This window comes from Rhineura floridana, chromosome 17 (assembly GCF_030035675.1).
Source record: "Rhineura floridana isolate rRhiFlo1 chromosome 17, rRhiFlo1.hap2, whole genome shotgun sequence".
Lineage (NCBI taxonomy): Eukaryota > Metazoa > Chordata > Lepidosauria > Squamata > Rhineuridae > Rhineura > Rhineura floridana.
In genome coordinates this window covers 29,686,528-29,710,449 of record NC_084496.1, presented here as the reverse complement: position 1 = coordinate 29,710,449, position 23,922 = coordinate 29,686,528, and the positions used below count along the sequence as shown (strand labels likewise).

Here is a 23,922-nt window from a genome sequence, read left to right as displayed (position 1 = left end):
ACTAGCCTTGTGAAATTATCTGTTTTCTTGTCTGTTTGCTTACGACATTGACACCATATCCTTCCTGCAAGGAGCACAGGATGGCATATATTTTTCAGACCCCAGGGCTTTTCAAAATGAATTTTCAAGGGGGATGAGGGATCAGCCTGAAAGGGCACTTTAAATCATGTGAAAGGGCATTCTTAATCTTCATTTTAAATAAAAACACACATTTAAAGAAAGAAATGCCAGGAAACATGTATTTTAATAGTAAATTATTGGAATGTCTTTCAGTCTTGGGCATGGTGCACCTCATCTGTCCTAGCCCAAAGTATATTTTGGGGTGGGCACTCCCAGTTACTTATTTTTGTGGGGTGATCATGCATTTATGAGCATTTCACAAGCCTGATAATTTTGATTCAATAACTTTATTGTTGTGCTTGAAGGGGAGAGTCCCCTGATCATGGAGATATAAAATTTGGGGTATCCCAATGTGTATTCTGGGGTTCAGGGATATATGCACTTTGGCGTTTAGGGAGCTGTGAACTTTCTTTTTTTTTAGTGTTTCAAACTTTTGAGCAAATAGCGCTGTGTAATCTCGATAAGGGGTGGGGGAGGGCTGAAAAAAGGGCTCCTGCTCCTTAGTCCACCACAGACTGGCAGCTTTAGCCTGTGGCATGGTGTGTGTCTGTGTGTGGGAATGGCTGGTGTGAAGGGTGGGCTTTGTGCCATCCCATGAATGGCAGCCATTTACCAGTGCAGGAGAGAGGGGGGTTTCCCTCTCACCACGACTATGGCATCCTGATACGCCTGGCTGCTTTCAAGAGCAAGGGCCGCCTTATTCCTTTCAGGAACTGGAAAAGCTGCCTGTGGCTGGGATCTTCTTTCTCAACTTAAAAAAAGAAGAAGAAGCATTGGTTTCTTCCCTCTCTCTCACCTTGACCGCAGACGTGTAGACAACCTGCTTCTATACCATTTGTTTTACGCATCGCGGAGGCTGTGCCATAGGCAGCCTTTGCAGGCACAGTCATTCCACTGATCTCCATGCAGCGATGCTGATGTATACCAGCCAGGGACCGGGCCAGCCTGCCTTCTCTTTGTGCCTGGGCTGGTCATTTTAGGGTTCTTCTGGGCTCAGGCTGCAACTGCTGGCTCCTAGCTTTCGGGGGGGGGGGATTCAGTATTACGTTGACTTTACTCTATTGAGCAATGGACGTGTGAACTCTGGGAGGAGAGAGGTAAGCAGAGAGCTCGGAGGCAGAGCAGAGCGCGCACTTTGCATTTGGTTCAGCCCCTGGCAACTCCTCTTTAAATGGATGGTTCCATTGAGAGGGCTGGGGAAGACCGTTCTTCTCCAGTCTTCTCCAGAGCCTTTTCCAGAGCTGCTGCCAGGCAGAGCAGACGAGCATGCGCCAGACAAGCCAGTTCTCTGACTTGCTATAAGGACCCCTAGACCAAGGGCACCCCACTCACTCCATTCATTCCATTTTTAAATAGCTTGTTTTTTTATTGTCTTTTCATTAGTGTGTGATTTGCACATATGATTTAAGCCTCTCATAATAAAAGACAGTAAATAAGCGTGCTAGAATCTGCAAACCAGTAGCGTGCCATGTGAAGTGCTTGCACTGTTTGCTTCATTTGCTGAGTGGGTACTTGAGTAGATAGATGGTGACAAGCACCACTGAGCCTGGTGCCCAGCCAGTTGCCTGGGTCATCTGCTCCTAAATTTGGCCCTGCAACACTGGCATAGGGAAGCAGCAGCCAAGAGGAAGGTAGAGAAGCTGGCATCTAGGAAGTCACAGCAAGACCCAGAGGCTGTCTGTAACCAAATCAATGACCTGGTCCTGTATTGGAACAATATGTATCCTGGCAGAACCTGTGGGCTCCCCTGGGGTGAAGCTATGCTGAAATTCAGGAGAGCAATGTATTCTTGACTTGCTCACAGTCAGAGAAACTAACACAGAGACCAGAAGGGTCCCGGTCTGAATGCTCCTGTTCAGTCTTGTTCATAATACCAGTTTCCATATCTCCATATTATCGTATTGTGAGTCTGGGTGCAGAATATACACTACAGCCACCTGGTAACAAGCTTGAGCCTGTAATTAATAAAACTGATTTACTATACAGGATTGTAGTGAGGACTGCTGAATTAACATGCCAAAAGTACTACACAAAGTGCCAGTGTGGCGTGGTGGTTAGAGTGTTGGAGTAGGACCTGATAGACAAGGGTTCAAACCCCCACTTGGCCATGAAGCCTACTGGATGACCTTGGACTGGTCTTTCAGCCTAACCTACCTTACCAGATTGTTGTGAGGATAAAATGGGGAGAAGGAGAACTATGTAAACCAACTTGAGCTCCTTGGAGGAAAGCTTGGGATATAAATGTAGTAATAAAAGACAGGATTATTGGTTTCAGACCACAATTCTGAAGGAGTAGGACTACTTTGTTTTCAGTTATTAGGAAAATGGAGGACAGTTGTCATTACAGTGAGTTTGAAACTGATCACATTTTTGCTTCTGAAAACATTGATCGCTTGAACGGAAAGCAATGGGGGGGGGGGCTATAGGATTTTGTACAGTATTCCAGAAACAGCAGCCTGGGATTTTCAGCCTGTTACATTTTGGCTGTTCAGTCAAGAGTGCATCTGGGAAGACTCTCCGAGATACTTCTTTTTTAGAAGAATAAAAAGACATTCCAAGGATACACACGCACACTCCAGAAAAAAGGCTCTGTTTTTATTAGAAACAAAACTTGTGGGCGTGGGTGGAGGAGAGGGGAGGAATCGTTTCATATAAAATATCAGAAGCAAAGTTTAACAGTATGTGGTAGAATAAAAACTGGCTGAACTCTCAAGACTTTCTCCAGCCTCCCCCAGTCCAAAGCCAAACACAAGGATCCCATCACTCTGATTGTGTGGAAGAGAGGTTGAGTTTTAAAAGTGGCAAGCTATCTTGGTTTTGTTCTCTAAGCTGACAGCAGGCATGTTGGAAGTTTAACCAGAGTGTTGAACAATACATTTTTTTTGCTATTTTTTTTTTGGCTCCCAGAAATTAATGATGTAACCAGAAAGCAATTCTCTTGCAAGTTTATTGGTATTGTTGTAATATTACTCCTTTAAGCCATTTAGCACCATAGCCCTATCTTTGGCCAGGTGATGTAACTCATGCATATTTATAAATGTAGTGGAGCAGACAAAGCAAGTGGTATCCGAAGGAAGGTATTCTAAAAACAAAGCTACACCCCCTACGGCCAGCATTTCTGTTCTGCTACTAGAGCTCAGTTCCCTGCTGTCTCTCACTGCAGGCCAGAGACTTCACATTTGCTATGCGGAGGTCAGAGCACTTCCCACACTTCATAGACACAACATATGCAGGGATTCTTCAAGGTCCTAGATTGCCATTGCATCGCTCCAGATATATTGTCTAACTTGGAATCCAGAGCAATCTCATGTGAAACAACACTACACAGATTAGTAGTCCTCATGGTTTCCAGATCCAACCTCACCCCAATCCTGTTGGCTGTTTTCTTCTATAAACAGAAAGGGTTTTGGTGGGGACTGATATGAGGGTGGTAGAAATTGACCCCTTTCTTGGTCTATGTCTCCCTGGCCTAACAGCTGGGGCTGTCGCCACATGGGTCCTAAGCAAAAGTCCTGCAGTAATTCTCTCATATGCAGAGCCTACCTGCCCTCCAAGTTACTGATCAGCCAAGTACCTGGAGCATTTGGCGACCTTTTGTTTTTTATCCTGGCCTTTTACTAAAGAGCTCAGGCTGGTGTACATGGTCCTCCCCCTCCCTATTTTATTCTCACAACAACCCCATAAGGTAGGTTAGCCTGAGAGATAGTGACTGGTCTCAGGTCACCCAGTGAGCTTTCTGGCTGAATGGGGATTGGAATCCTGGTCTCCCCAGCTCTAATCTGGCACTCTGAGCCCCACAAGGACCCACTAGGTTGGGAAGGGGGACCTGGGGGGGGCTCCAGCTGATGTTGGCCCTGACCATTGGCCATGCTGGCTGGGGCTGATGAGCACTGGGCTCCAGCAACATCCGGAGGACCACAGATCCCCCATTCCTGCCCCGGGGATCAGGGGTCGTGTTGAATCTTTGGGTCAGTTCAGTGGGGCTTTCAATTCTCCATGGGCCTGGACTCTCCTTGCCAAGTGTGGGGGCTGCCCACATTTCCCTACAAATCACCCAAACGCCCTTTCAGTCCATCACAACCTCCTCCAGCACTGAAAACTGAACACAGACTAAAAACATGCCACCAGATAATGAATCGGTTGGCTCTGTAAACTGTATTGAGCATGTAAATTTATGCAAATCTGCCCACTTTACATGATTTATCCTACCATCCTGAAATCAGCCTGGAACAGTTAGAGGGTAGCCAGGAAATAATAGATGGGTGTACTTCCACACCTCACAAAATTAACCTAATATGGTTTCTGGAGGGAAGCAATGAGAGACACATCAATTAACTATTGCCAGGTAGGCCTAGGAAGCTAATCTAGTTAGACCTCAAGGAGAGAATTGCCAGAGGTGCCAAAATCAGCATTAACTGAAGGGCAATCCTTTTTTTCCTTTGGGTAAACAAACAGTCACTGTTTGCCACCCGCTGCTGAGACCATATATTCAGCAGAATCAACGGGTACAGTTCCCCCTAGACTCTACCATTTTAGGCTGTGGGTGCAGACAAATTGCATGTCTGATGGCTCTGTTGTGGGCCAGGGGGAGGGAATTTGTAAGGCTTTGTACCAGGACCTCCAGTGGGGCTAGCCCCACACATAAAGCTGCCCGACGTGAAGGATAACATGCCCCTCCCGCAGGCTGTGGGGCACACGGGCCCATCCTCAAACCTTGCAGCTGTTTCCTGCCCCCCCCCCGCAGCTGCCTCCTGAAAGTAGGGCTGGCCCTCCTCCAGCGCCTTCCTTCCTGTGCCACCACAGCTCTGGCGCTTGAGCCCACTCAACAGCCCTGGCTGTGGCCAATGGGAACTGTAGTCCAAAACCTCTGCAGGGCACCAGGCTGGCAAAGGCCCCAAACTGGGCCTGTACATCATGGGCCACCTCTAGGCGACGACAGCATGTGCCCCACAGACGGAAGGTGATCAGCTGACCATGCTATCCAATGGCTTGCTTGAGTAGCAACCTAGATGCCTCCCCTCCTCTGGGGCCTGACTGGCCTGCCGTTTGGCCCTTTGCTTCTCATCTCCCTCGGCAGTTACGCAACCCCAGCCTGTGTCCAGTCATCTCTCTTGGGCCCACCTGCTGACTGGGCTGTAGGAGTGCCACCTACAAGCACAAGCTCTGACTTTGTATTCCGGGTCTGGGCCTGCCAGTCAGAAGGTCTCGCCATACTAACAGTTGCAGCAGGTCATTGCCCTTGCTGCCCCCCCCACACCTTTTTCTCTCCCCCCCCCCATACCTGGCAGCCTATTCTGGAGAGTGTTCCCAGCAGACACACAGTGAGCATTCTGCTGCTGCAAGCAGGTAAATGGCTAAAGCTGAGCAGTGCCCTCTCCTGTTTCTTCCCGAGTATTGCATCTTGAGCCAGGGCTTTGCCACTTGGCAGAACAGAGGTGACACGTCAACAGAGATCTCCCAGTAAAAACACGCAGCAGTCTGTGGGGAGAGGAAAGGTGTGGCGGTTGGTAGAAATGGGTGATACCTCACGAAGCCGAATCTCAAGGGAAGACAAAATTTACGCTTGCAGTAGGATAGTGATTTTGCATGTGTGAGAGAGAGGGAGGAAGAGGCTGGTGCTGTGCAGATTCGTTAGCTGGCCTTGAAGATTGGGATCACGATGGAACTTTGTGTTGGTGTTCAGGCTGTTTCCAGATTTTTCAAGAGGCTTGTCCTTTAAGGAGAAGCATCTGGTGTGGAAGCTTATAGGATAGTGTTAAGGATATGCTCTTTGGGGCAGAGTGCTAAACTAGCAAATTCTTCAGGATGTCCCTCCCAGGGCCAGCGCCCTGTGATCTTGCAGAATGCAGCCATTCAGACAGTCCATGCACTCATGTGTGAAAAAGGGCTCCTGTGATTTGTGTGAACCAGAGCAGTCACTGGAGGCACTTCAAACAACCGCTGTGTTGATCGTAACCCAGCCAACTGTCTACCCGTCTGTTTAGTCCTCCCCCAACAAGGCTGGATGGGCTGCTGAGGAAACAAGGAGCAGCCCATCACAGGTTAGAGAACCTGCTTGCACAACGTATGCTCCGCCCACAAAAGGTGGCCTGTTTGGAGCAGTTTCCCCCTAACCCTGGCAGCAGCCCTACATGCTCTATCTTATGCTGTTCAGGATTGACCCCTAAATCCTCAGATAGTCTTGGAGGTGGTGGAGGTGGGAAGGAGGTAGGGTGTGAATAGGATAGTCCCTTCCTTCCCTTTGCATCATATGAGAGCCACCACCCCCCCCCCGCTTGAAGCAAAAACTATTCTTGCTTTCTTCTTAGACAATGCACATTGGGATATGTCTTATCTTTCCTCTCTGTAGGGTCAACAGATGCAAAGAGGACTTCCTCCTTAACAAGCTGTGGCGGCAACCCTTTTTTCTTCTTCAGTGCAGCCATTCAAGGTAAGAGAGCTCTGGCCTCTCCTCATCTTTCTTACCAAGAAAGAAAGACAGAAAACGTACGCTGTGTACAAAAACAGCGATGATGTCATCTGCCCACTAAGGCCCACTTTAGGTTAGGGAGCGTCATGCACCAGTTGAAGTCCCAAAGGTATGCGGCAGGTAAGCCTCAGGTCTCCTGAGCTGCCTTCTTGTAATTTAGTACAGAGGTTGGCAGGAAGTAGATTGTGATCTGTTTGCAGCAGATCAACAAGGACTTCCCATTTAATAATAGCAGCAACAGCCCCCCCCCTGAATTGGGCTGGTGAAAGGACGGAAGCTTGAGGGGTGTGTGTGGGGGGGGAGAGAAATCAGGAATGGATGTGCGTGCGAAAGGACCAACATGTGCCATCAAGATGTGTTTAGAGGCTCCCTTGGCATTCACTGAAGGGACAGGTGGAACCCGACAGTCTTCCCCCCTGAGAGGGAATAAACCTGAATGTGCTCTACTCAAACTGAAGAGTGGGAGGCACAATTCCAGTTCAGCCAACTTTTGCCTGCCCCTTGATTCGCTGCTGGGTTTTGTTTGCCCTCTCTATTGAGGGAGAGGATAAAGGATGGTTTTATATATATTGGGGAAACTCCTGTGTGTTCTACAGTTTGGTGGGAGTGGAAGGTAAATATGGAAGTACTGAAAGGCATAAATAATAGGCTATTTTTACATCCTGTCCTCTCTGGATAAAAGGTTGTGGAAACGCTTTAAAAAGGATGCACTTCCAACAAGATGATGATTCTCAAAAGCTTTTAGCTATTGAGGAAAGCTTTCTTGCTAGAACTAGCAATTATGGTGCTTCTGTGGTAAACAGTAATAAACAAAACCAAACCCTCTCGTGATTAATCCCATTGTTGTAGCTCCTGCCGCACACTGAGCCCCAGCCTTGTCAAGTCTCTCACACATGATAATGACGGGGTGGTGGTGGGTATAATTTAATTCCCATGTCTTGAGGATATCTAGTTCTCTGCTTTTCAATTGCCCACCCTCCCTGGGCTCAGTTGTAACTGAATAAGCACAGCCAATAAAAACACAATTAGGAGACTGGATGTGGATTGGGAGAACATAAATTACTGTGTTAGCGTCAATAGTCTTACAAGGATTACCACTGATATCTTCCATTTGAAAGGCAAAGGGAGGCACCAGGAGGGGATGTTTTTGGAGTTTTCCTGTTGGAAGTTTTTCTCTCTGTCTCTCTCAGGGAAAGAGGGGCATTTTCTATCACTGCATTTTTCCTCTGAGGAAAAAGGAGCTATTTCCATTATAAATTCAGGCTTAGGGGCAATGTTGAAGACCATTTCCTTTTGTGCATCATTGTTTCCAGGCTTTTTTACTTAAAGAAAAGAGGAGGGGGGGAAGCCTTCCATCTGTCAAAGTACTTTTTGATCATCTCTGTTGAGTCTCCAGTTCAGATTGGTATGCTCATCTCTCAGAAGACTTAATTTGTTTTAACTGCCCTGGTGCTTCACAGTAGAGGGCAGATAACAAATCTAAATAATAATAATGACAAGTGGAACAAAACGTTGCAGTGTGGAGGGCTCCTGTTCAGTGTGCCAGCCAGCCAGCCATGCCCTCCTGTACAATTCTCCATCCCGTTCCCTCTCAAAATAGTCAGTCATGTGTGCTGTGGCAAGGCAAGTGAGCATGCTCAGTCCTCACTGAGCTATTTTAGGGATTCCTCTAGGGGTTTTTTTTGGTATCCTTCCCTCCCTCCCCGCAACCTCAGTGCCGATTCCTTCTTCTTGTGCATTGCTGATCCTGTTTCCACTATAAGCAGTGGCTCTCACACCTGAACATCAGAAATAGAGGAAATGATAGCTGTCGGTAGTTTAGCCTTCATAGCTAAATGTATTTAGGAGCAGTATACTTCTAATTCTAGAGACTAGGGTCAAACAACAGCACGTGGGCATTCTGCCTTCTTGGGAGTTTCCAGAGGGATGAGGCTGACCATTGTTAGGAGACAAATCAGTGGACTAGATGAATCTGATCCATGAAAGGCAATTCTTTCTTTTAAAGATTGCATGAAATGATGAGTTTTTCTTTATGTTATTTCCATATTTCACATCATTCCTTCTGGGCACCTTTCAGCTAACCGTGGCACCTATGAGGAGGGGACGGCACTCCTGTGACTGCTGACCCTCTGTATTACTTTGTGCCTATGACACACAGGCGTTCCTTGGACATGCAGGCGCAAAGGCCCGTGTATCTATCCACTGGAGAAGGAAATACCTTACCTGAGGATAGATGGAAATCTAATTTTCAAATTGACCTAGACAAAGGAACTTGCAATGCATTTAGAGAAATTAATTTTGAGGTTCATATTTCAAATGTTAGGTTTCATGTACAGGTCTCATAAGGTGAAACTCAAGTTCTGAAATCTGGAAACGTAAGTAGGAGGAAACTTTCAACTTTGACAATTTCAGCTCTCTAAATTTCCATTTCCTGCATTGTTCTTTCTTTTGCTTCAGCAGAAAGCAAACCCCAGATTAGAACATAGAGTGACATTGTCTGTTCTTACAGTGCAACCTACAGACCCAAGAAGGCCTCTCTCAGGAGACACAATGAGACACTTGAGGCATCACTAAAAAGGAGGTTAAATGGAACAACTTTTCACTCCAGGTATCTGCGGTGAAAGGGACACTCCACCTGCCACTCACATTTCAGTAAGTACAAGTCTCGCTTGACACAGAGATAAGAAAAAACAGCAGCTCAGATATGCAACAGCAGTGCTAGCAAAGACCATCCAAGACCGTTCCTCGCCTGCCCTGAATGGACACAGATGAGAATGACCCAGAGCTTCTGTCAGCCTCGCAGGAGTGGGCAACAGCACAGCTACCCTACTCCTTAGCTAGATACACAGCAATAATAGCGTCAGGCTGTGCTTCTGTAGGCCCTGAGAGGATGTGTCCACAGGCAAACCTTTATGGGTGAGCCCTTGTTGGGGGTGGGGGGAACAGCAATTTCCAAAGATGCTGTCTGTTTATAGAAGCCTTTTCTGTTCCAGGGTGGTTGTCACATGACTCCTGGAGCGGCATCAGCGACTCCCCTTCAAATACACAACCCACCAATAAACATAATGGGCCTTGGCAGGACAGAGCTGGCTGCATCGTTGTGGGTCAAAGACAGGGCAGATACCACAGAGAAGAGAACAAAGCAGCCTTTTGCATGGCAGGGCTCTAAGCTACCGAGCACAGAGACAGCGTGGAAATAAGGACAGGAGGTAATCTGTAACCCCGTGGTTTCAAAAACGGCTTGAGCTTCATTCAGAGACTCAGGACTGGCTGCTTCTCTTGCATAGGTAGCTGAACAATCACAAAAAGGCACCTGTGGACACCAGAAAAAGCTCACCCGGTACAGTATGATGTGTCTTTGTATTTTTTTAAAAAAAAAAAACATTAAAAATATACATTTTTTAAAAAAATCAAATAAATCTGGTTTTAACATGTACTTTTCCCCTTTTTACAAAGCTGCAGAACAGCATCCAGTGGCGGACCCAGAGGGTGATGGTGGCGGTGGTTTCCTTTATATGGAAAGACACTGCTAAAACCTACAGACGTCTTGTTCACATTCATGTTCATTTAAAAGACTCTCTTCTCACTGGGTTTTCTTTTCTTGCAGACGTACAATGGACATTGGCACATGCAATCTACAAAGAAGGATCTAGGCCCACAAGAGCAAAACTGACCCCTCAGCTATATCTCCTAACGCAGCCTTCGCCAGCTTGCTGCCCTCCAGATCTTTTGGAATCACAACCCCCACCAGCCCCATCCAGCATGACCCATGGCGATGAGAGCGATAATCCAAAACATCTGGACGGCTGACCAAACGCTATTCAGGTGCTTTTAAAGCTGACTTGTCTTACAGAAACCCTGGAGAGGGGAATATTTTTAGGAACACAACAAGCTCAGCTGGCGTAGAATAGAAATGAAAACAAGAGCTAGCTGATCAAGGACCACCAGGAACGAACCTTGCAGGCATCAGGGAGAGACACGGCGTTGAGACAAAGTGATTCGGCTGGTGCTTTGAAGGCAGAAGCAGAAAGGAGAGGGGGGGCAGAGAAACCACTCTTAAAGTCTCCCCAACCCTTTCATGTTTTCCTTATTAACCATGAGAAGGGGGAAGTGTTTGGGAGACTGGATGGTTTCACCTTCAAATTACATCACCATGGGGCTCCCTAATGCACAAGAATGGAATTCATCCCTTTGGCTTGAGAAAGGAAAAGAGGGGGGGAAACTTTGCAGGCTGCTTCCAAAAGCAGCATTACAAAAGCATTTTTATTATTATTTTAAAAATCTCCTTAAATCATATTCCAAAATGGTTAAAATTGTCAGTTTTTGATAATTTGTGGTTTCTTTAAGAAGGAAAAAACAGCAAGTTCAACCAGGTTAGCTCCATATCTGAATAAGTTGATTGTCTTGAAAAAAAAAGACATTCACATGTACATCCATTCTACCCTGATAAGAGAAGTTTTACCCACAGCTCACTGCACCTATCACGCATTCAGCCGTCTGGTTGGGTGGTTGTTGCCCCAACCTTGGCAGGCTACTGAGCTTGTCTTATTGCTGTTTCTCCAGGCGTCAGACGAAAGAGGAGAAGCCTGTCACTGGAGTCCGTGAGCCTGAAGCAGGCTGTCCTGTCGGGGTGTACACCCCTCCTGAGCTCTGTGTCGTGATGACAGTCTGGAAGTAAGGTTCTGTCTCGCTCGTCACACATTCCTCATACCTGTACGGTGTGGGGTGTTTCGCGCCCTTTTGCTGCCTTTTCCACGAGTTGTAGTATGTGGGGTCACTCATATAATGGTTGACAAAAGAGTGCTTTGGCAACTCATCTTCATAGTCTGAATCTGTCACCTGTGGTTTGAGGGAGAAGAGGCCTATTACTGATGGATAGCTGCTTCCACCCAGTGCTCCATTTATCAATACAGTATTGCTCCACGCCAGACCGTAGCAGGAAGGCAACAGGCTCTGTTTCCGTAACAGTCAGCTTTGTACGTGGCAGGAGCAAGCCTCTCGGATTCTCTTTGCCTGTAAGATTCTCCTATGTCATCGTGTTAAGAATCACCCAAGAGTGCTCCTCTAACATTACCACGACATGCAACCTGAGGGCCAGTGTACCTGCATTGCATCAACAGGACGGTTTCCTGCATGGGCTGGTGGGGCTGCACGGCAAGGGCTCTTCATTCCACAAGATGATAGGTTTGCTTTACGGCAGCCTTTCCTAACCGGGTGCCCTCCAGAAACTTTGAGCGCCAACCTCCTTCAGCCCCAGCAAATGCTTTGGAGGCTGATGGGAGTTGTAGTGCAAGATATCTAGGGGAGACGAGGTTGGCAAAGGCTGCCCTAAAGTCTCCCAGTACTGGACCTAGATGCTTAAAGAAATAGCCATCGGATGATCCAAACATTAGAGCTTCACTCCAGATTGGATCCCAGAAGACGTCTCCACCCTACAAAGACCAGACCCCCCTCCTCTTAGCAGCTGCTGTGATGGCCCATCACTGGCATTGCCATATTTTATTTAAAATACTGATCCACAAGAGGTTAGAGAAGGGGCCTGCTCTGAAAAACTGACTCACCAGATTAGACTAGCCAAGGATCCTATTACGTGAGACACCTTGTTTGAGACTTTGTTCCCATTTATTGCCAGCATCGATAGGAATTTATATCTGATCCCTGTTACCCCCACACCAAGTCTCACGTCTTTTTCTGGAAGAATTTTCTCTTGTAATCTTGATTTGCTTACATGGTCCAAAAATTATTTGGTCATGTCTTTGATTTTGATTCCTAGCCCCTTTCCTTTATTGGATAAAATTTATCTGCTTCCTCGTTGCTGATGATATAGATCATTATTACCATGCAAATTGTGCTTTTTTACTTGGACACCACATTTTAATTAAGAAAAAATACTCCACCATCTTTAAAACAAACCCGCTTTGCACACACAAAACCAGTTGTGGTTTAGCTTATCTTCTGCAGAGGATTCTGGCCCATGGATTAGATCTGCTGGCTGTCCACTCTACCCCTCTGGATGAGACAGCCATCCCACTTAGCTTCATGGTAAGGCCAGTTCTGACCCTGGCCCAGAACCATGTGCAGCTGACAGGGCAATTGAATGGGCCAAGGATTTGATTTCATTATATCTAAATGCAACATTCTGAATTTTAGTTGCTTTTAAAAATGCATCTGAGATCTTTAAGGCTGCAGGGTACAGTTTGAAATGCATAAAATCAATTCTTGCTGTGCAGCTGTCTGTATAATGAGAAATTCCATGTCCAGTTTTCAGCAGTAGATTTAGGTAAGAAGCTGTATTGTTACCGATGTGATGTGTGTGTGATTGTATTAAACAAGGCAAGGGGAAAGCTGGGGTGGGGGAGGGAGCAGGTATGCAAAATGCAAATTAAGAAAGGAATGATGGTTAATTAGGAAAGGTAAGGAATGAAAATAGTGAAGCAAAACATGTCCGGTCATAACAAATAGGCAGTCTATTGAAAAGAAAGCTAAAATATTCTTGTAGAGCTGTTTGTCAAAACATGTATTCACAAAGAACAATAATGCTGATAACAAACATGGGTACAGCCAACAGTTTATCAGTCTAGTACCCATTTCAGCATCAGTCTTAATCTTGGAACTGATCAAAAATACAAGGTAGGTGCCAATGAAATTGAGGGTGCTAAAACTGACCGTGATGTTGCGTAACAGTGCCCTAATGCACATTCAAGCAAATTGCAAGGGCACATAATCATATCCACTGGACGGTGGCTATTGTAGTGCTTAAAGGTCCCGCCTTGTATCGCTTTCCCATATTGGGGATTTACAAACACGTTAAAAATGAAGAATGCTGACAGAGTGGTCAGGAACACCACCTTACATTGTTGGGGATATACTAATGCTCTTGGATCATTCTTTTACATTTATAGGAGGGGGGGGGAATCCACGCTAAAACCAATATGCCTTTTCTTATGTAAGCTCTACCCTCTGTGTACTTTTGACCTTATTAGACGCAGAGAGTCTGGGTAGAAACACTCACTGTTCTGCAGGTTCCAGCGCATCTCCACCTCTCTCTTCTGAAAACGGGCACACGATGCAAATCAAACCCTGCCCCTTTTTACTGTAAAACCTGATGGGACCAGCTTTTAAACAAAATTCAGCTTAGATTCCGCAACTGATCAGCAGATCTGTTTCTCCTCCAGGTGTGGCCGATGGAAACGCTTTGCTTTAGGCGACTAGCATGTTCACAGACAATGAGTCCGAGAAACTCACCTGTATCATAAAGACCTGAGGGAAAACGGTTACATCCAGCGATACAGCCCCAGAAATGGTAAGCTATGCAGACAACCTTGGTTATTGGAAAGCAGATAAATAAGACAAATGTATGATTGTTGTGCAGACGTGACACAGAAGGGAGGGGCTTCCAAGGGAGTAAGAAATTCAGCCAAGATTTCCCTTTTTCCTCCCTTTGGTATCACAGCTGTAATGCTTTGAGAGAAAGGTGGCACATAATGTATGCAATGCAATCAAACATTATTTGCATAACTGAGCATTATGGATGACTTGGTAGATGGCCATTTATATGGTCCTAGGCATGCTGGGATCAGAAATACCGACGGTCAGGATGTCACTTTTCAAAATTAGTAAATCTCCTCTTAAAACATGGAGAAAGGAGGAGTGCATGGATGCTGCCAGCTATTGCCAGCTGTGGGTGCAAGCGCCAAGGGGCAGGCACCAAGGCCCAGTGTGGGAGATGCTAGACTTGTGCCTAGTGGCATGCCCAGGCATCTGCAGTCTTTCCTGGTGGGCATGAACATTTTAAATGTGGTGGTGGATGGGTTAACAATTGCCCAGCGCACCATCTGGAACTCAGCAGATTCTAGGAATGTTGATCCTGGTGCTGTTAACCCAGGGACTCTCAAAGTTTATTCCTCCCACAGTCTCCCATTATTACACAAATTGCTCCTACAACAGGATTATGTTTTAGAGTGGCCATATTATTTTTAATGATTCAAAACTATTGACTAAATGGAAATGTTGAAGAAATGTTTTCTCCTCTGCTGCGCCACTGCAGGCTGGTTGCTGAGGCAACAGCAGCAGCCTTGAATTTGAATGGGTGCACTGCTAGATTAGAACCTGACAAGCAGAGGTGCACAGATGCCTCGGAAGCAACAATTTAAAGTATCTTTATTGGTAAGATGAAAGAAACAAATGCTATTAGGGGGCAAATGAGGGACTAGTGGGCTAGTTTAGTGTAAGGCCGGCATTACATGGATTTAAAAAACAGCTGTGGCTGTCAAATTTCCTTTGAAAATGGCTGGAGGAAAGGAATTATGTACGTTTATTTATAGCTGGTGTTGGAAGGAACGGCTGAGTATATTCAAGTGCTTTCAAACGACTGCAATGAAAATACTCCCAACTTTGTTGGCAGCCTAAATGAGGGTGGAAATGGGCAGCTATGTTCCCGGTGTGCCTTGCCTTAATCCCTTTTGCCTTTTCCTTCTGACCTGCCCCATGCATGTTCTCCATTCTAGGAGTGACACATTCTCTGTTAAGTTTGTTGCAACTTGCAGCAAAAATGACAAAGAGTCTCCTGTAAACCTGTTAGTCTTGAAAGGATCATGAGGCTTGTGGTGGTTTTTCCATTTCAGTGGCCACTAAGGACAACTCTTTCTACCTGGCTCCCATGGTGTGTTTGTTTGGGGGCCAGTGTGGTCTGTTTGCCACAGGGCAAATGGAGCGGCAACCAGCTTTCAGTAATTACATAGCACAGATCTCTTTTCAACCCCTCGGTCCAGCTTTCGTCTTTATGGCCCTTCCAGCAGTTAAAAAGAAACATTATTTATGCAAGTGGAGTGACCTCATTAAAAGTCTTTATTTATGTTGGTGAGCACCCACAACTTTCAGCTTAACAGCAGAGCTACTTAGATAGGGTCACAAAAGGCCGACATTGGGTTCAGGGCAGAATAGTATGTTTACATCCGCAAATATATGTCCTCAACCCCACGTTTGCAGAAATAATGCAAATACATGGAAGAATTTGAAGGGGAGAAGAGACAGACAGCGTAAGCTTTCCTATGTTTGCCAGTTCCCCCATGAAATGCACCCGAGTGCCCTCCCCCTCCAAAGCAGGCTTCCCACTATGAGGACAGGATGCTGGATTAGATGGGCCACTGGCCTCATCTGGCAGGCTCTTATGTGTTTTCTGATCTCCATGCCTGGCTAAATGGGAAACAGTCTAAAAGAGTGTGTCGGTGTGGGTGGGTTTTTGGCAGAGAAGAACTGGGCAAAAGGTTAGGCAGGCAAACTGCCAGTTCTCCCCTGCAAATCCCCCCCCCCATATTACAGGAACCCCAGGTTTGTCTTGGAACGTGTCCAGATAAAACAGGATTTTTGAGAAGGAAGAATGAGGCTAAATCAAAGTTTCACTAAAAGGGTGAGCCATTGATGCCCTACCAGCAGCATCTGAGTGCTCTTCCAAGCACAGCACTGAGCCAGAAAAATGTTTTTACATACCCATCTGCATCACACCTTGGAGATGTTTCTCTGCCTTTTTAAATTACCAGGAATGGATGAAGAACACAGAAGGGTATTCTCCCTTTGAAAGGCATATAAATAAGGCCCCGATTGAGGTCTAATTCTTATGCATGCAGTTTAAAATGAAACATGGCCCCATACACAGCAACCACCATCCCAAACCCATAGCTGCCCTTGTAGTTTGCGTGTGGGTGTCCATGGCTGAGTACAAAACACTCCGAGAAATGGAATTCGTCTGACACCAAAGCCCAAGGCCATCTTCCATCCCCAGCATCTTCCCGCCTTCATTTTGCCACCTGAGGCACAGCAGCAAAGCCTGCCCCACCCAGGTCAAAGTGCACAATATCCAGACAAGTTTTCTGGCACTTAAGGCAGAAAATTTCAAGCACCTCTCCCCTCCCTGGCGGTAAAAATCAGTAAAAACAGATTGAACAACTAAGAGGTTGTTGCTCTATCACGGTGCCTCAAATCACTTGCCGGACAAGGCCACTTCATTCTGCCTAAGGATAGGGCCAGCCTTTCTGCAAACCCAAGCTGTGGTGGTGGAAGTGGAGAGGAACGCATATATAAGAACTGCCCTGCTGCCGTAATCCTACCCCGCTCCTCACAAGCACACACCCCTTCCCTGGATCCATGTCAGGCTAGCACTGGCCACTGATGTGAAACATTCTAGTGCTCACGTCAACAGTATATGAGCAGCTTGTGCTTTGAACCAGGTGGCTGCGGCCACAGCATAAATCAAAGGAATGTGTGAAAGCAGCTCACTCTTCCATCATCAGTGCGGCTGCAACATCTTACAGCGTGAGATAAAGATTTAAAGGGAAAATGTATCACAAGGATTTTGGCCTTGGCTGTCTTGGCATTTGATGGCATCCTGTACACAAGAAGTTCTATCAAAGGAAAATTGCCCTCTGACAAGCTCAAATAGGCTCAGCTGCACAAGAAAGAGCATTTGCTAAGTCCTAGAAATGAGATGGTTAGTCCCCTGCATCCTGTACGACACCTTTTCCCTGTAAAGATGGAGTGGATGAAATCACTGGGTAAGCAAAAACTCATCTCCTCTGAAGTCTTAAGATAACAAAAAGGAAGGAAAACAACCACCATCCTAAAATGGCACAAAACAAGAAAACAGGACAAGAGAAAATTGATGCACCCAATCTTTTAAAAAAAGAGCATGGGCTAAAACCACCTTTCCAGGATGATCAAAAGAGCCTGCAGCCTTTACTATTTCTTCTGCTGTGTGCCCATTAATATTTCTTCCGAGTGCAAACCACGGGAAACGAGCAACCAAGCATCAAAGGGCCGATGGAGACTGGTTAGATATCAAAGCTGTGAAGAAACGTGGGGGCCTTATTTTGCTTGCCACAAAAGCAGGGCTGTGCCTAAGCCACAAGGCTCTGTTAGGAAGCTCTGGGCTCCGATGCCCTGACATCAAGGGCAAAGAAGAGGGTAACTTGAGAATGGATAGTCTCTCGTGACCTCTGCCTACGCGGCATTTGTATGCAGAAGTCGCCTCAGGCAGGAGATGGTCATTATGCGCTATCAGGAAGCAGCATGTGGAACTCCTGACATGAATAACAAAAAGCGGCACAGTGAAATTCATATTTATGCCCAGCACGCTCTGCTAATGGCAGGTTTAATTCCAGGTTGTCACAGAGAGAAGAGCAGACCACTTGAGTGTAATCTCAAGATAATGTGCGCACATCACAAGGAATGGCTGGAGATGATACAACAAGGAATGCTGCCTCCCTGGCAGGCTGGTCAGAGGGCAATGCAAAGCAGCCAGCTACTTAACAAGAGGTAATTAACAAGATGTGGAAGGCAGGCAACCAAGATGGAAACTGCTGCTGAGAAGGAAGAGGGACTGTAATCTGCATCCTTGCCCTGCTTGCTGATCCTGGTTCTTATTGCTAAAGAGGGAAGCTTATAATATTGTAGGGTTGGCTGCTTTCTTGTATCCATTAGCCAAGTTAGGTTTTGCCAGGACTTTAGCAGAGGGGATGCCATTCACAACAGACCCGTCCAAATGCCCCTGCTAAAGCTCACCTGGTGCTGGCCTTTTGACGCTACTGACCAGCATTAGCAGGGAAGGCATGTGGAAGGAGGAAAAAAGGACAAATACGTCACCACTTTTCAAACATAGAACTATTTGGCAAAAGCCATAAGAGCTGGGAAAACCCTGGTAGGAGGTTGAGAGTTCTTTTCTTTGTGGATTCCCTGGTGGATTAGTTAGTTAACTCAGTGGTTTTGCTATTGGGGTAGAACACTGGAAAGTAGGAGCAGGTTTTGTTTTTTTACTAGGCAATTAGGAAAAATATTGACTCCTTACTACTTTACCTATAAAATTAAAAAAAAATGAACAGTAAAAAGTAAATAAAATGAAAGTTCGTCACTGCCTTCCAGGCTACAGGCCTAAGATAACTCCTCTTAGGAATTGATTCCCTATGCAGTTGGACTTCTGCATCCGTAAAACATGCAATAATCAGGCTACATTAAACTTGGCTGAAGCCTATCCAGAAAAATATGGACCTTTATAGTACAGAGACACATCACTCTACTTAAAGGAATCAAAATTTGGTGCCTGTGATGCAAGGGCTAAGTCCCATTTTGCAGCCGGTTTATGTCTCTGTATCTTCACAACTCCCATGTGAGGTAGGTTAGGCTGAGAGTTAGTGACTGACTGAAGTTAGGAAGCAAGCAAAAACAAGTGAGTTCAAAATATGAAGCTGCACATGCTCAAAGTATTTTTTTTATTAAGGTTGCCAAAAAGGCTTTTTATGTATGTTTTGCTGAGAGGTGTGAAACTGCATATGCTCTGAGAATTTTCTATAGTCATAAATATGTTAGTCTTTAAGGTACCTCAAGATGTATTTTCTGGTACCTTATTTCATGCATTTCTTTTTTTGGGGGGAAGGGCCCCCTATTTTATCAACTGCACCAGGGCCCCCAACCACCTTAATCCAGCCTTGCTAACTGTGTGTGAATGATCCTCCAAACTGGAGCTGGGCTCCTCGTCTCTCAAACCTCCTTCTGCTTCTTCTCTTGCTTATACCCATTGCTGCTGACCTTGTACCACACAGATGGACCAGAACGGATGGGCAGAAGGCAGACTGGGAGCTGCAGACCTCTGGGTGATTTGCAATAAGATCAGCAAAAGTTTCCAACTCACAATTGTCTAACAATAGCAACAACAGAATGTTTCCCTACCTGCCTAAATGACGCTGCGGAAATGAAGAAAGCATGCCAGGAGAGGCTTTTGTACAAAAGAACGGTGAGCTTAGTTCAATTTCTGGTACTGAAAACCAATTCCTCAACGTGGACTGTGCTCAGTGGCACCCCCGTTCCTTGACAGTATTCTCACTTTATGCCTTTTGCGCCTGGCTCTGGCTGATAGGTCTTGGGATTCCAGTAAAAACAAAGTAGATGCTGCACACCAGACGTCTACTCACCCCTGAACTAGAAGCCCTACTCCCCCCCCTCCATTATTGCTGGGACTTTCCTCCAGGATAGCAACTGCAACAAACTGTCTGTTTTACCATCCCAAACGGTCCCTCCAACCACAGGGCTATAAACTCACTTCTGATTCTGAGGCATCCAAGGGTTTCTCGTTGAGGGTGACGCTTTCTGTCAGCACTGCTCCATTATACTTGCTACAGATGTCCTCATCTGAATAGTGCAATCCGCCGGGGCTTGGGCGAGGAGGAGATCTGGATACATCAAAGAAAATAAAGTTAGGGGTGTTGCAAATTTCCCCTCTATCAAACATAACACATGTACTGTAATCGCTTTCTTTCTCTGTGTGTGTGTTGCAAAAAACTCTGGGACATTTTCTGCAGCTCATTTTTAAAAATAAAGTATTTGTGAATCTCAGCTACACACACACACATTTAAAAACAGTTTTGCAGGAAGAAATGTAAAAAATAATAAAAAAATATTAAAGGACCGCAGGTAAAAGAGGCAAGTAAAAAGTATATGTAATCCGGATGTGTTGTTACATAACCAAGTTTTTCAAGTACTGCTGCACAACCACACAAACTTGTAAGAAGAGCGATCCCTGTCTGATCTCAGTATTAGGATGGTCAACCAGTTAGGTTGACTGACCCACAGAGCAGACCCACTGAGTTCTGAATTCTGTTGTGGGACTTGGAAGCCTGCAGCACCTGGGTCCAACATGCTATTGTGAGTCATGCTGTTACGGACCTTGCCTTTTTTCCTTCAGACTTAGCATGGCCTAAGAGGCACTGGCATTTCATTTGGCTGCTCCAAGCACCTGGAGCTGAGGGTTATACCTACCACGGGGGCAGAAACTGGCTTGCCCAGGCTAAGGGTGGAGAATTACTATTATTTTGATTTCTTACTCGCCCTTTGCCATAAGGCCCCAGGGTGGGTTACAACCATTTGTGTCTACGTGAGGGAAACAATTTTGGTTGCTTTAGGATTTCAGAGTGCTGGACTGATGTTGAATTGGGACCAACAGAGTTTGTGCTAGCTTCTATACCGCTAATATTTGCTTAGCCTAAAACATTGGTAAGTAATGGACTGTTATGAAGACACCATATGCCACTCAGGTGCTCTTTCATCTCAAGATAAACTTGCTCTGTACAGCCTGTGCTGAACTTCTCATCACTCAGAAAACAGGAGTATCTGATGATCCTGAGGAGAACACTGAATATTGCAGTGGGCCCTCCCACTTCCAACGCCACCCAAAGTTGACCCAAGAGGTTGGGGGCTCTATCCGTGGGGGTTCGAACTCTGTGCATATTTCAGAAGAGTTATGTTTATTTTTGCTGATTTGTGGGCTCAGGGCTAAACTGACAAAGTGTGTGGGCGGGGTTGGAGGGTTTAGTGAGTTTGTTTTTACCTATTATTGTTTCGTTGCAAAAGGATGTTTTAGGTGTGTGTTTAAATGCCTGGGATGGGTTTGGAACTGGAATAAATCAGGATAGAAAATGCATTCCCTGATGCCCACAGCCCTTCTCCAGAGTGCCTGCGCTTGGAGCGATGCTGCAGGCTGCTTGTCCAAACAACACAAGGCTGAGGCTGCCTTACCTTGACCCATTCTTCTTGGAGAAAGTGTTTTTGACATTGAGGTGTCGGCTGTTGAGCTCAAGGGCTGTAAACCCCCCATTATCCAGAGTGACAGACTCTTCCACATTGGAAATACTTTTTCCTGGGGACAAACGGCGACAGAATGAGCGCAGACAAAGTTCCTGCCCTGGCTCTGTGTGAAGACAGAGAGAGAACTGCCATTTCTCTTGACTTTTAACAAGGTCTTTGCTATGAAGATAAGACAAGTTTGTCACAGGGATTTGCTACCCCTCCCTGATCATCACAGAACAACCAAAGAAGCAAGTTTTGAACCATGTTTTTACAAAGAATATCTGCAATGTCCTATTTTATTAGGACAACTTCAGTAGTTTACATTTTCTTCTTTTATAAGATTGTTTTTGGCGGGGTGATGGCCAGTGTGGGGTAAGCAAAGTTTCTAACGAAGTATAGATTTCACCATCAGGCATAGATGTCGGGAACAAAATTTAGAGCAAACAGGATTAGGTGCTTCCAGGCTTAGTGGCTCATCTCATCTGCGTACCCTGACAACACAAGACATGCTTTCAAGTTATAAAGCCCTGAATCTTACTCAAGTTATCTTGACAGTAAAGCTCCATTGATTTCAATGGGCTTTATTCCCAAGGAAGTATGTTTAGGATTACAGCTTTGCAGCCTGCTCCTGTCAACGTTCACTGAGAAACAACTTGTGACTGAATTCAATGGTATTAAGATCTGGTCTACATGCCACAGAATGAGCCAGGAAAGACTTAATAGTATCCTGAGGTAGGAGAATGAACCACGCCATTTCAGAACACCATTTTCTTGAATGTTGCTTTGCATAAACTCCTTGTAAGTAGGAGAATTGGAACGTGGGCTATAACTTTTCTCCGTAGTGTGTTCATGGTTTGTTTGTTTGTTTACTTGGCGGGAATATTTTAAAAGGTATTCCACATTTGCAGCTTGACGTGGTGCTGTCCGTTGCCCTGTCTAGGATGCCACGTCTCATTCTGCCTCTCTTCCTAACAAGCGTACACAGGACTACAGCCTAACAGCACGACTCTATGGCAGTTACTTCTGCACAAGTAAAGCTATTGGGCATCCCTGTACAACTGGCAACCCATCAAGATGAATGTGGCCCACCTGCCAAGGGCTCCACTATGCACCCACGCCACTCTGAGTTTGCAGTCCAGGACAGGCAGCAAAAGCAGGAGGCTTACTTCACCCTTGGCTCACTGCCATACATGGTGGGCCTTTGACTTAGTGGATCACATCTTGTCCAGGTCTGCCACAGGGTTTCCTGCATTAACACTGTGTTTATTGATCTGTTACAGTTATATTTCACCTTTTACCCAAGGGACCCACCCCCCTCACCATTTTATACTCTGTGAGACAGGTTAGGCTGAGATATGGCGCCTGGCCCAGTGGGCTTCCTGGCTACATGGGAATGTGAGCCTGGGTCTTCCCAGCCCTAACCCAACGCTCTAGTCACATCGCCACGCTGGCTCTCCATGCCCCTGTCGGGTGCCTTGCAGCTACAGGGACTTGCTTGGGGCTTTTGCTTGCTGCCTCTGCTGCGTATCCCCAAAGGCCTGGTGTGTGTCTCAGCTGACTGAAGGAGCATCCGCCCTCCCACCCTTGGCCTGCCATAAATCTCCTCTGCTGCAGGCAGGTGTTTTAGCCTGAAGGAAGGCTGGGCAAACCGTGCAGGTCAGATCTGCCATTTCATTTGCGTCCTCTAGAGGGAGAGCATGAGGAAGGAGATGGCTTTTCCTATGCCAGCTGCATAGGAATCTATAACAGCATTAGCTCAGTAAAAGGAGCTCATTTCAACATTTCCAATCCCAGGGGAATAAAACCTGATTTACTGACACTTGTTAGAAGCAAATTTATACTGAAGCACAGAGGGAATGTATAAATCCTTTATTTGACCATTAAATTGCTGTTTTTTTTAAAAAAAGGTGGCTTTCTCTAATGGGTCTGTAACACACACACCCCTGCCTTATCCAAATTCTTCTGTTAACAGTGCAGCATCACAGAGGCCAGGGCCCACTGCCGCATCCTTCACCTGCTCACTAGATGTTCTAGGAAAACCCTGGCTCTTGGCATTGAAGAATTAAAGTGCCTGCCACAGATACAGGCAGGTTATTGGAGCAGACCACTCAACGGCACCACTTGGAAGAATTTGTGATGTCTCAGGAGGAAAGGGCAAAACATTGATTTGAGAAGCTCTTGAAGCAGAGTTCAGGATCTGAGCAATGAATATTTAAACACCCCTTGCAAAAGTCCAAGAGGGCAGGTTTCCAGAGAGGAAGAGGAGGAGGAGAGTTTTGCAGGCATTACGAAGGGTGCTTTTGAAGTGCAAGGGCTAATGCAGTGTTTGCCAACCTGCTGCCCTCCAGACATTTTGGACTACAACGCTGTGCTGGCTGGGGCTGAAGGGAGTTGTAGTCCAAAACACCTGAAGGCTGAAGGCAGAGCGAAGTAATTCACCACGGGGAACAAAAGTGATGGAGAGAGTCACAGCATTGTTGCAGCAGCTGGGCAGCAGAGAGCCTTACAGCCAGGATAATTCAGGCACAAACACACATTTTTCATTTAATGCCCAGACTTCCATCTGGTAGAGTTCATGAGAAAAGCATTAAGTAGAGTGGGGAGCAAGCACACAGTGATGCAAACAGACACAAGCATTTTATCACACAATAAACGCAATATGTACTTAAGTGAACGCACATTTCAGTAAGAGCAGAGATTTTTGTGAACTGGCTCTCGTTCTC

At 46.0% G+C, this 23,922-nt stretch overlaps 1 protein-coding gene and 1 long non-coding RNA gene across 10 annotated transcripts in view; one reads left to right on the top strand and one right to left on the bottom strand.

Moving 5' to 3' along the window:
* The window catches only part of LOC133371722 (uncharacterized), a 45,313-nt gene that overhangs the window by 7,260 nt on the left and 14,131 nt on the right, over positions 1-23,922 (top strand). Inside the window, exons 2-8 of one of the 2 annotated variants that reach the window (XR_009759367.1) lie at positions 6,470-6,550; positions 9,099-9,241; positions 9,583-9,929; positions 10,197-10,414; positions 11,153-11,263; positions 13,765-13,892; positions 19,180-23,309. This is a non-coding gene — a long non-coding RNA (uncharacterized LOC133371722). Of the gene's footprint in view, positions 1-6,469; positions 6,551-9,098; positions 9,242-9,582; positions 9,930-10,196; positions 10,415-11,152; positions 11,264-13,764; positions 13,893-19,179; positions 23,310-23,922 lie in introns of those variants that run through there. The other variant, XR_009759368.1, reaches the window with a different exon arrangement.
* SDK1 (sidekick cell adhesion molecule 1) overlaps positions 9,931-23,922 on the bottom strand; it is a 681,727-nt gene continuing 667,735 nt past the window's right edge. For 6 of the 8 annotated variants that reach the window (XM_061599424.1, XM_061599426.1, XM_061599428.1 and 3 more), the window contains 3 exons: positions 21,149-21,320; positions 19,677-19,806; positions 9,931-11,428 (listed from right to left, as the gene is read on the bottom strand). In XM_061599424.1, the coding sequence (XP_061455408.1) occupies positions 11,156-11,428; positions 19,677-19,806; positions 21,149-21,320 (575 nt within the window). In that variant the 3' untranslated portion in view covers positions 9,931-11,155. Of the gene's footprint in view, positions 11,429-19,649; positions 19,807-21,148; positions 21,321-23,922 lie in introns of those variants that run through there. The other 2 variants (XM_061599425.1, XM_061599427.1) reach the window with 2 other exon arrangements.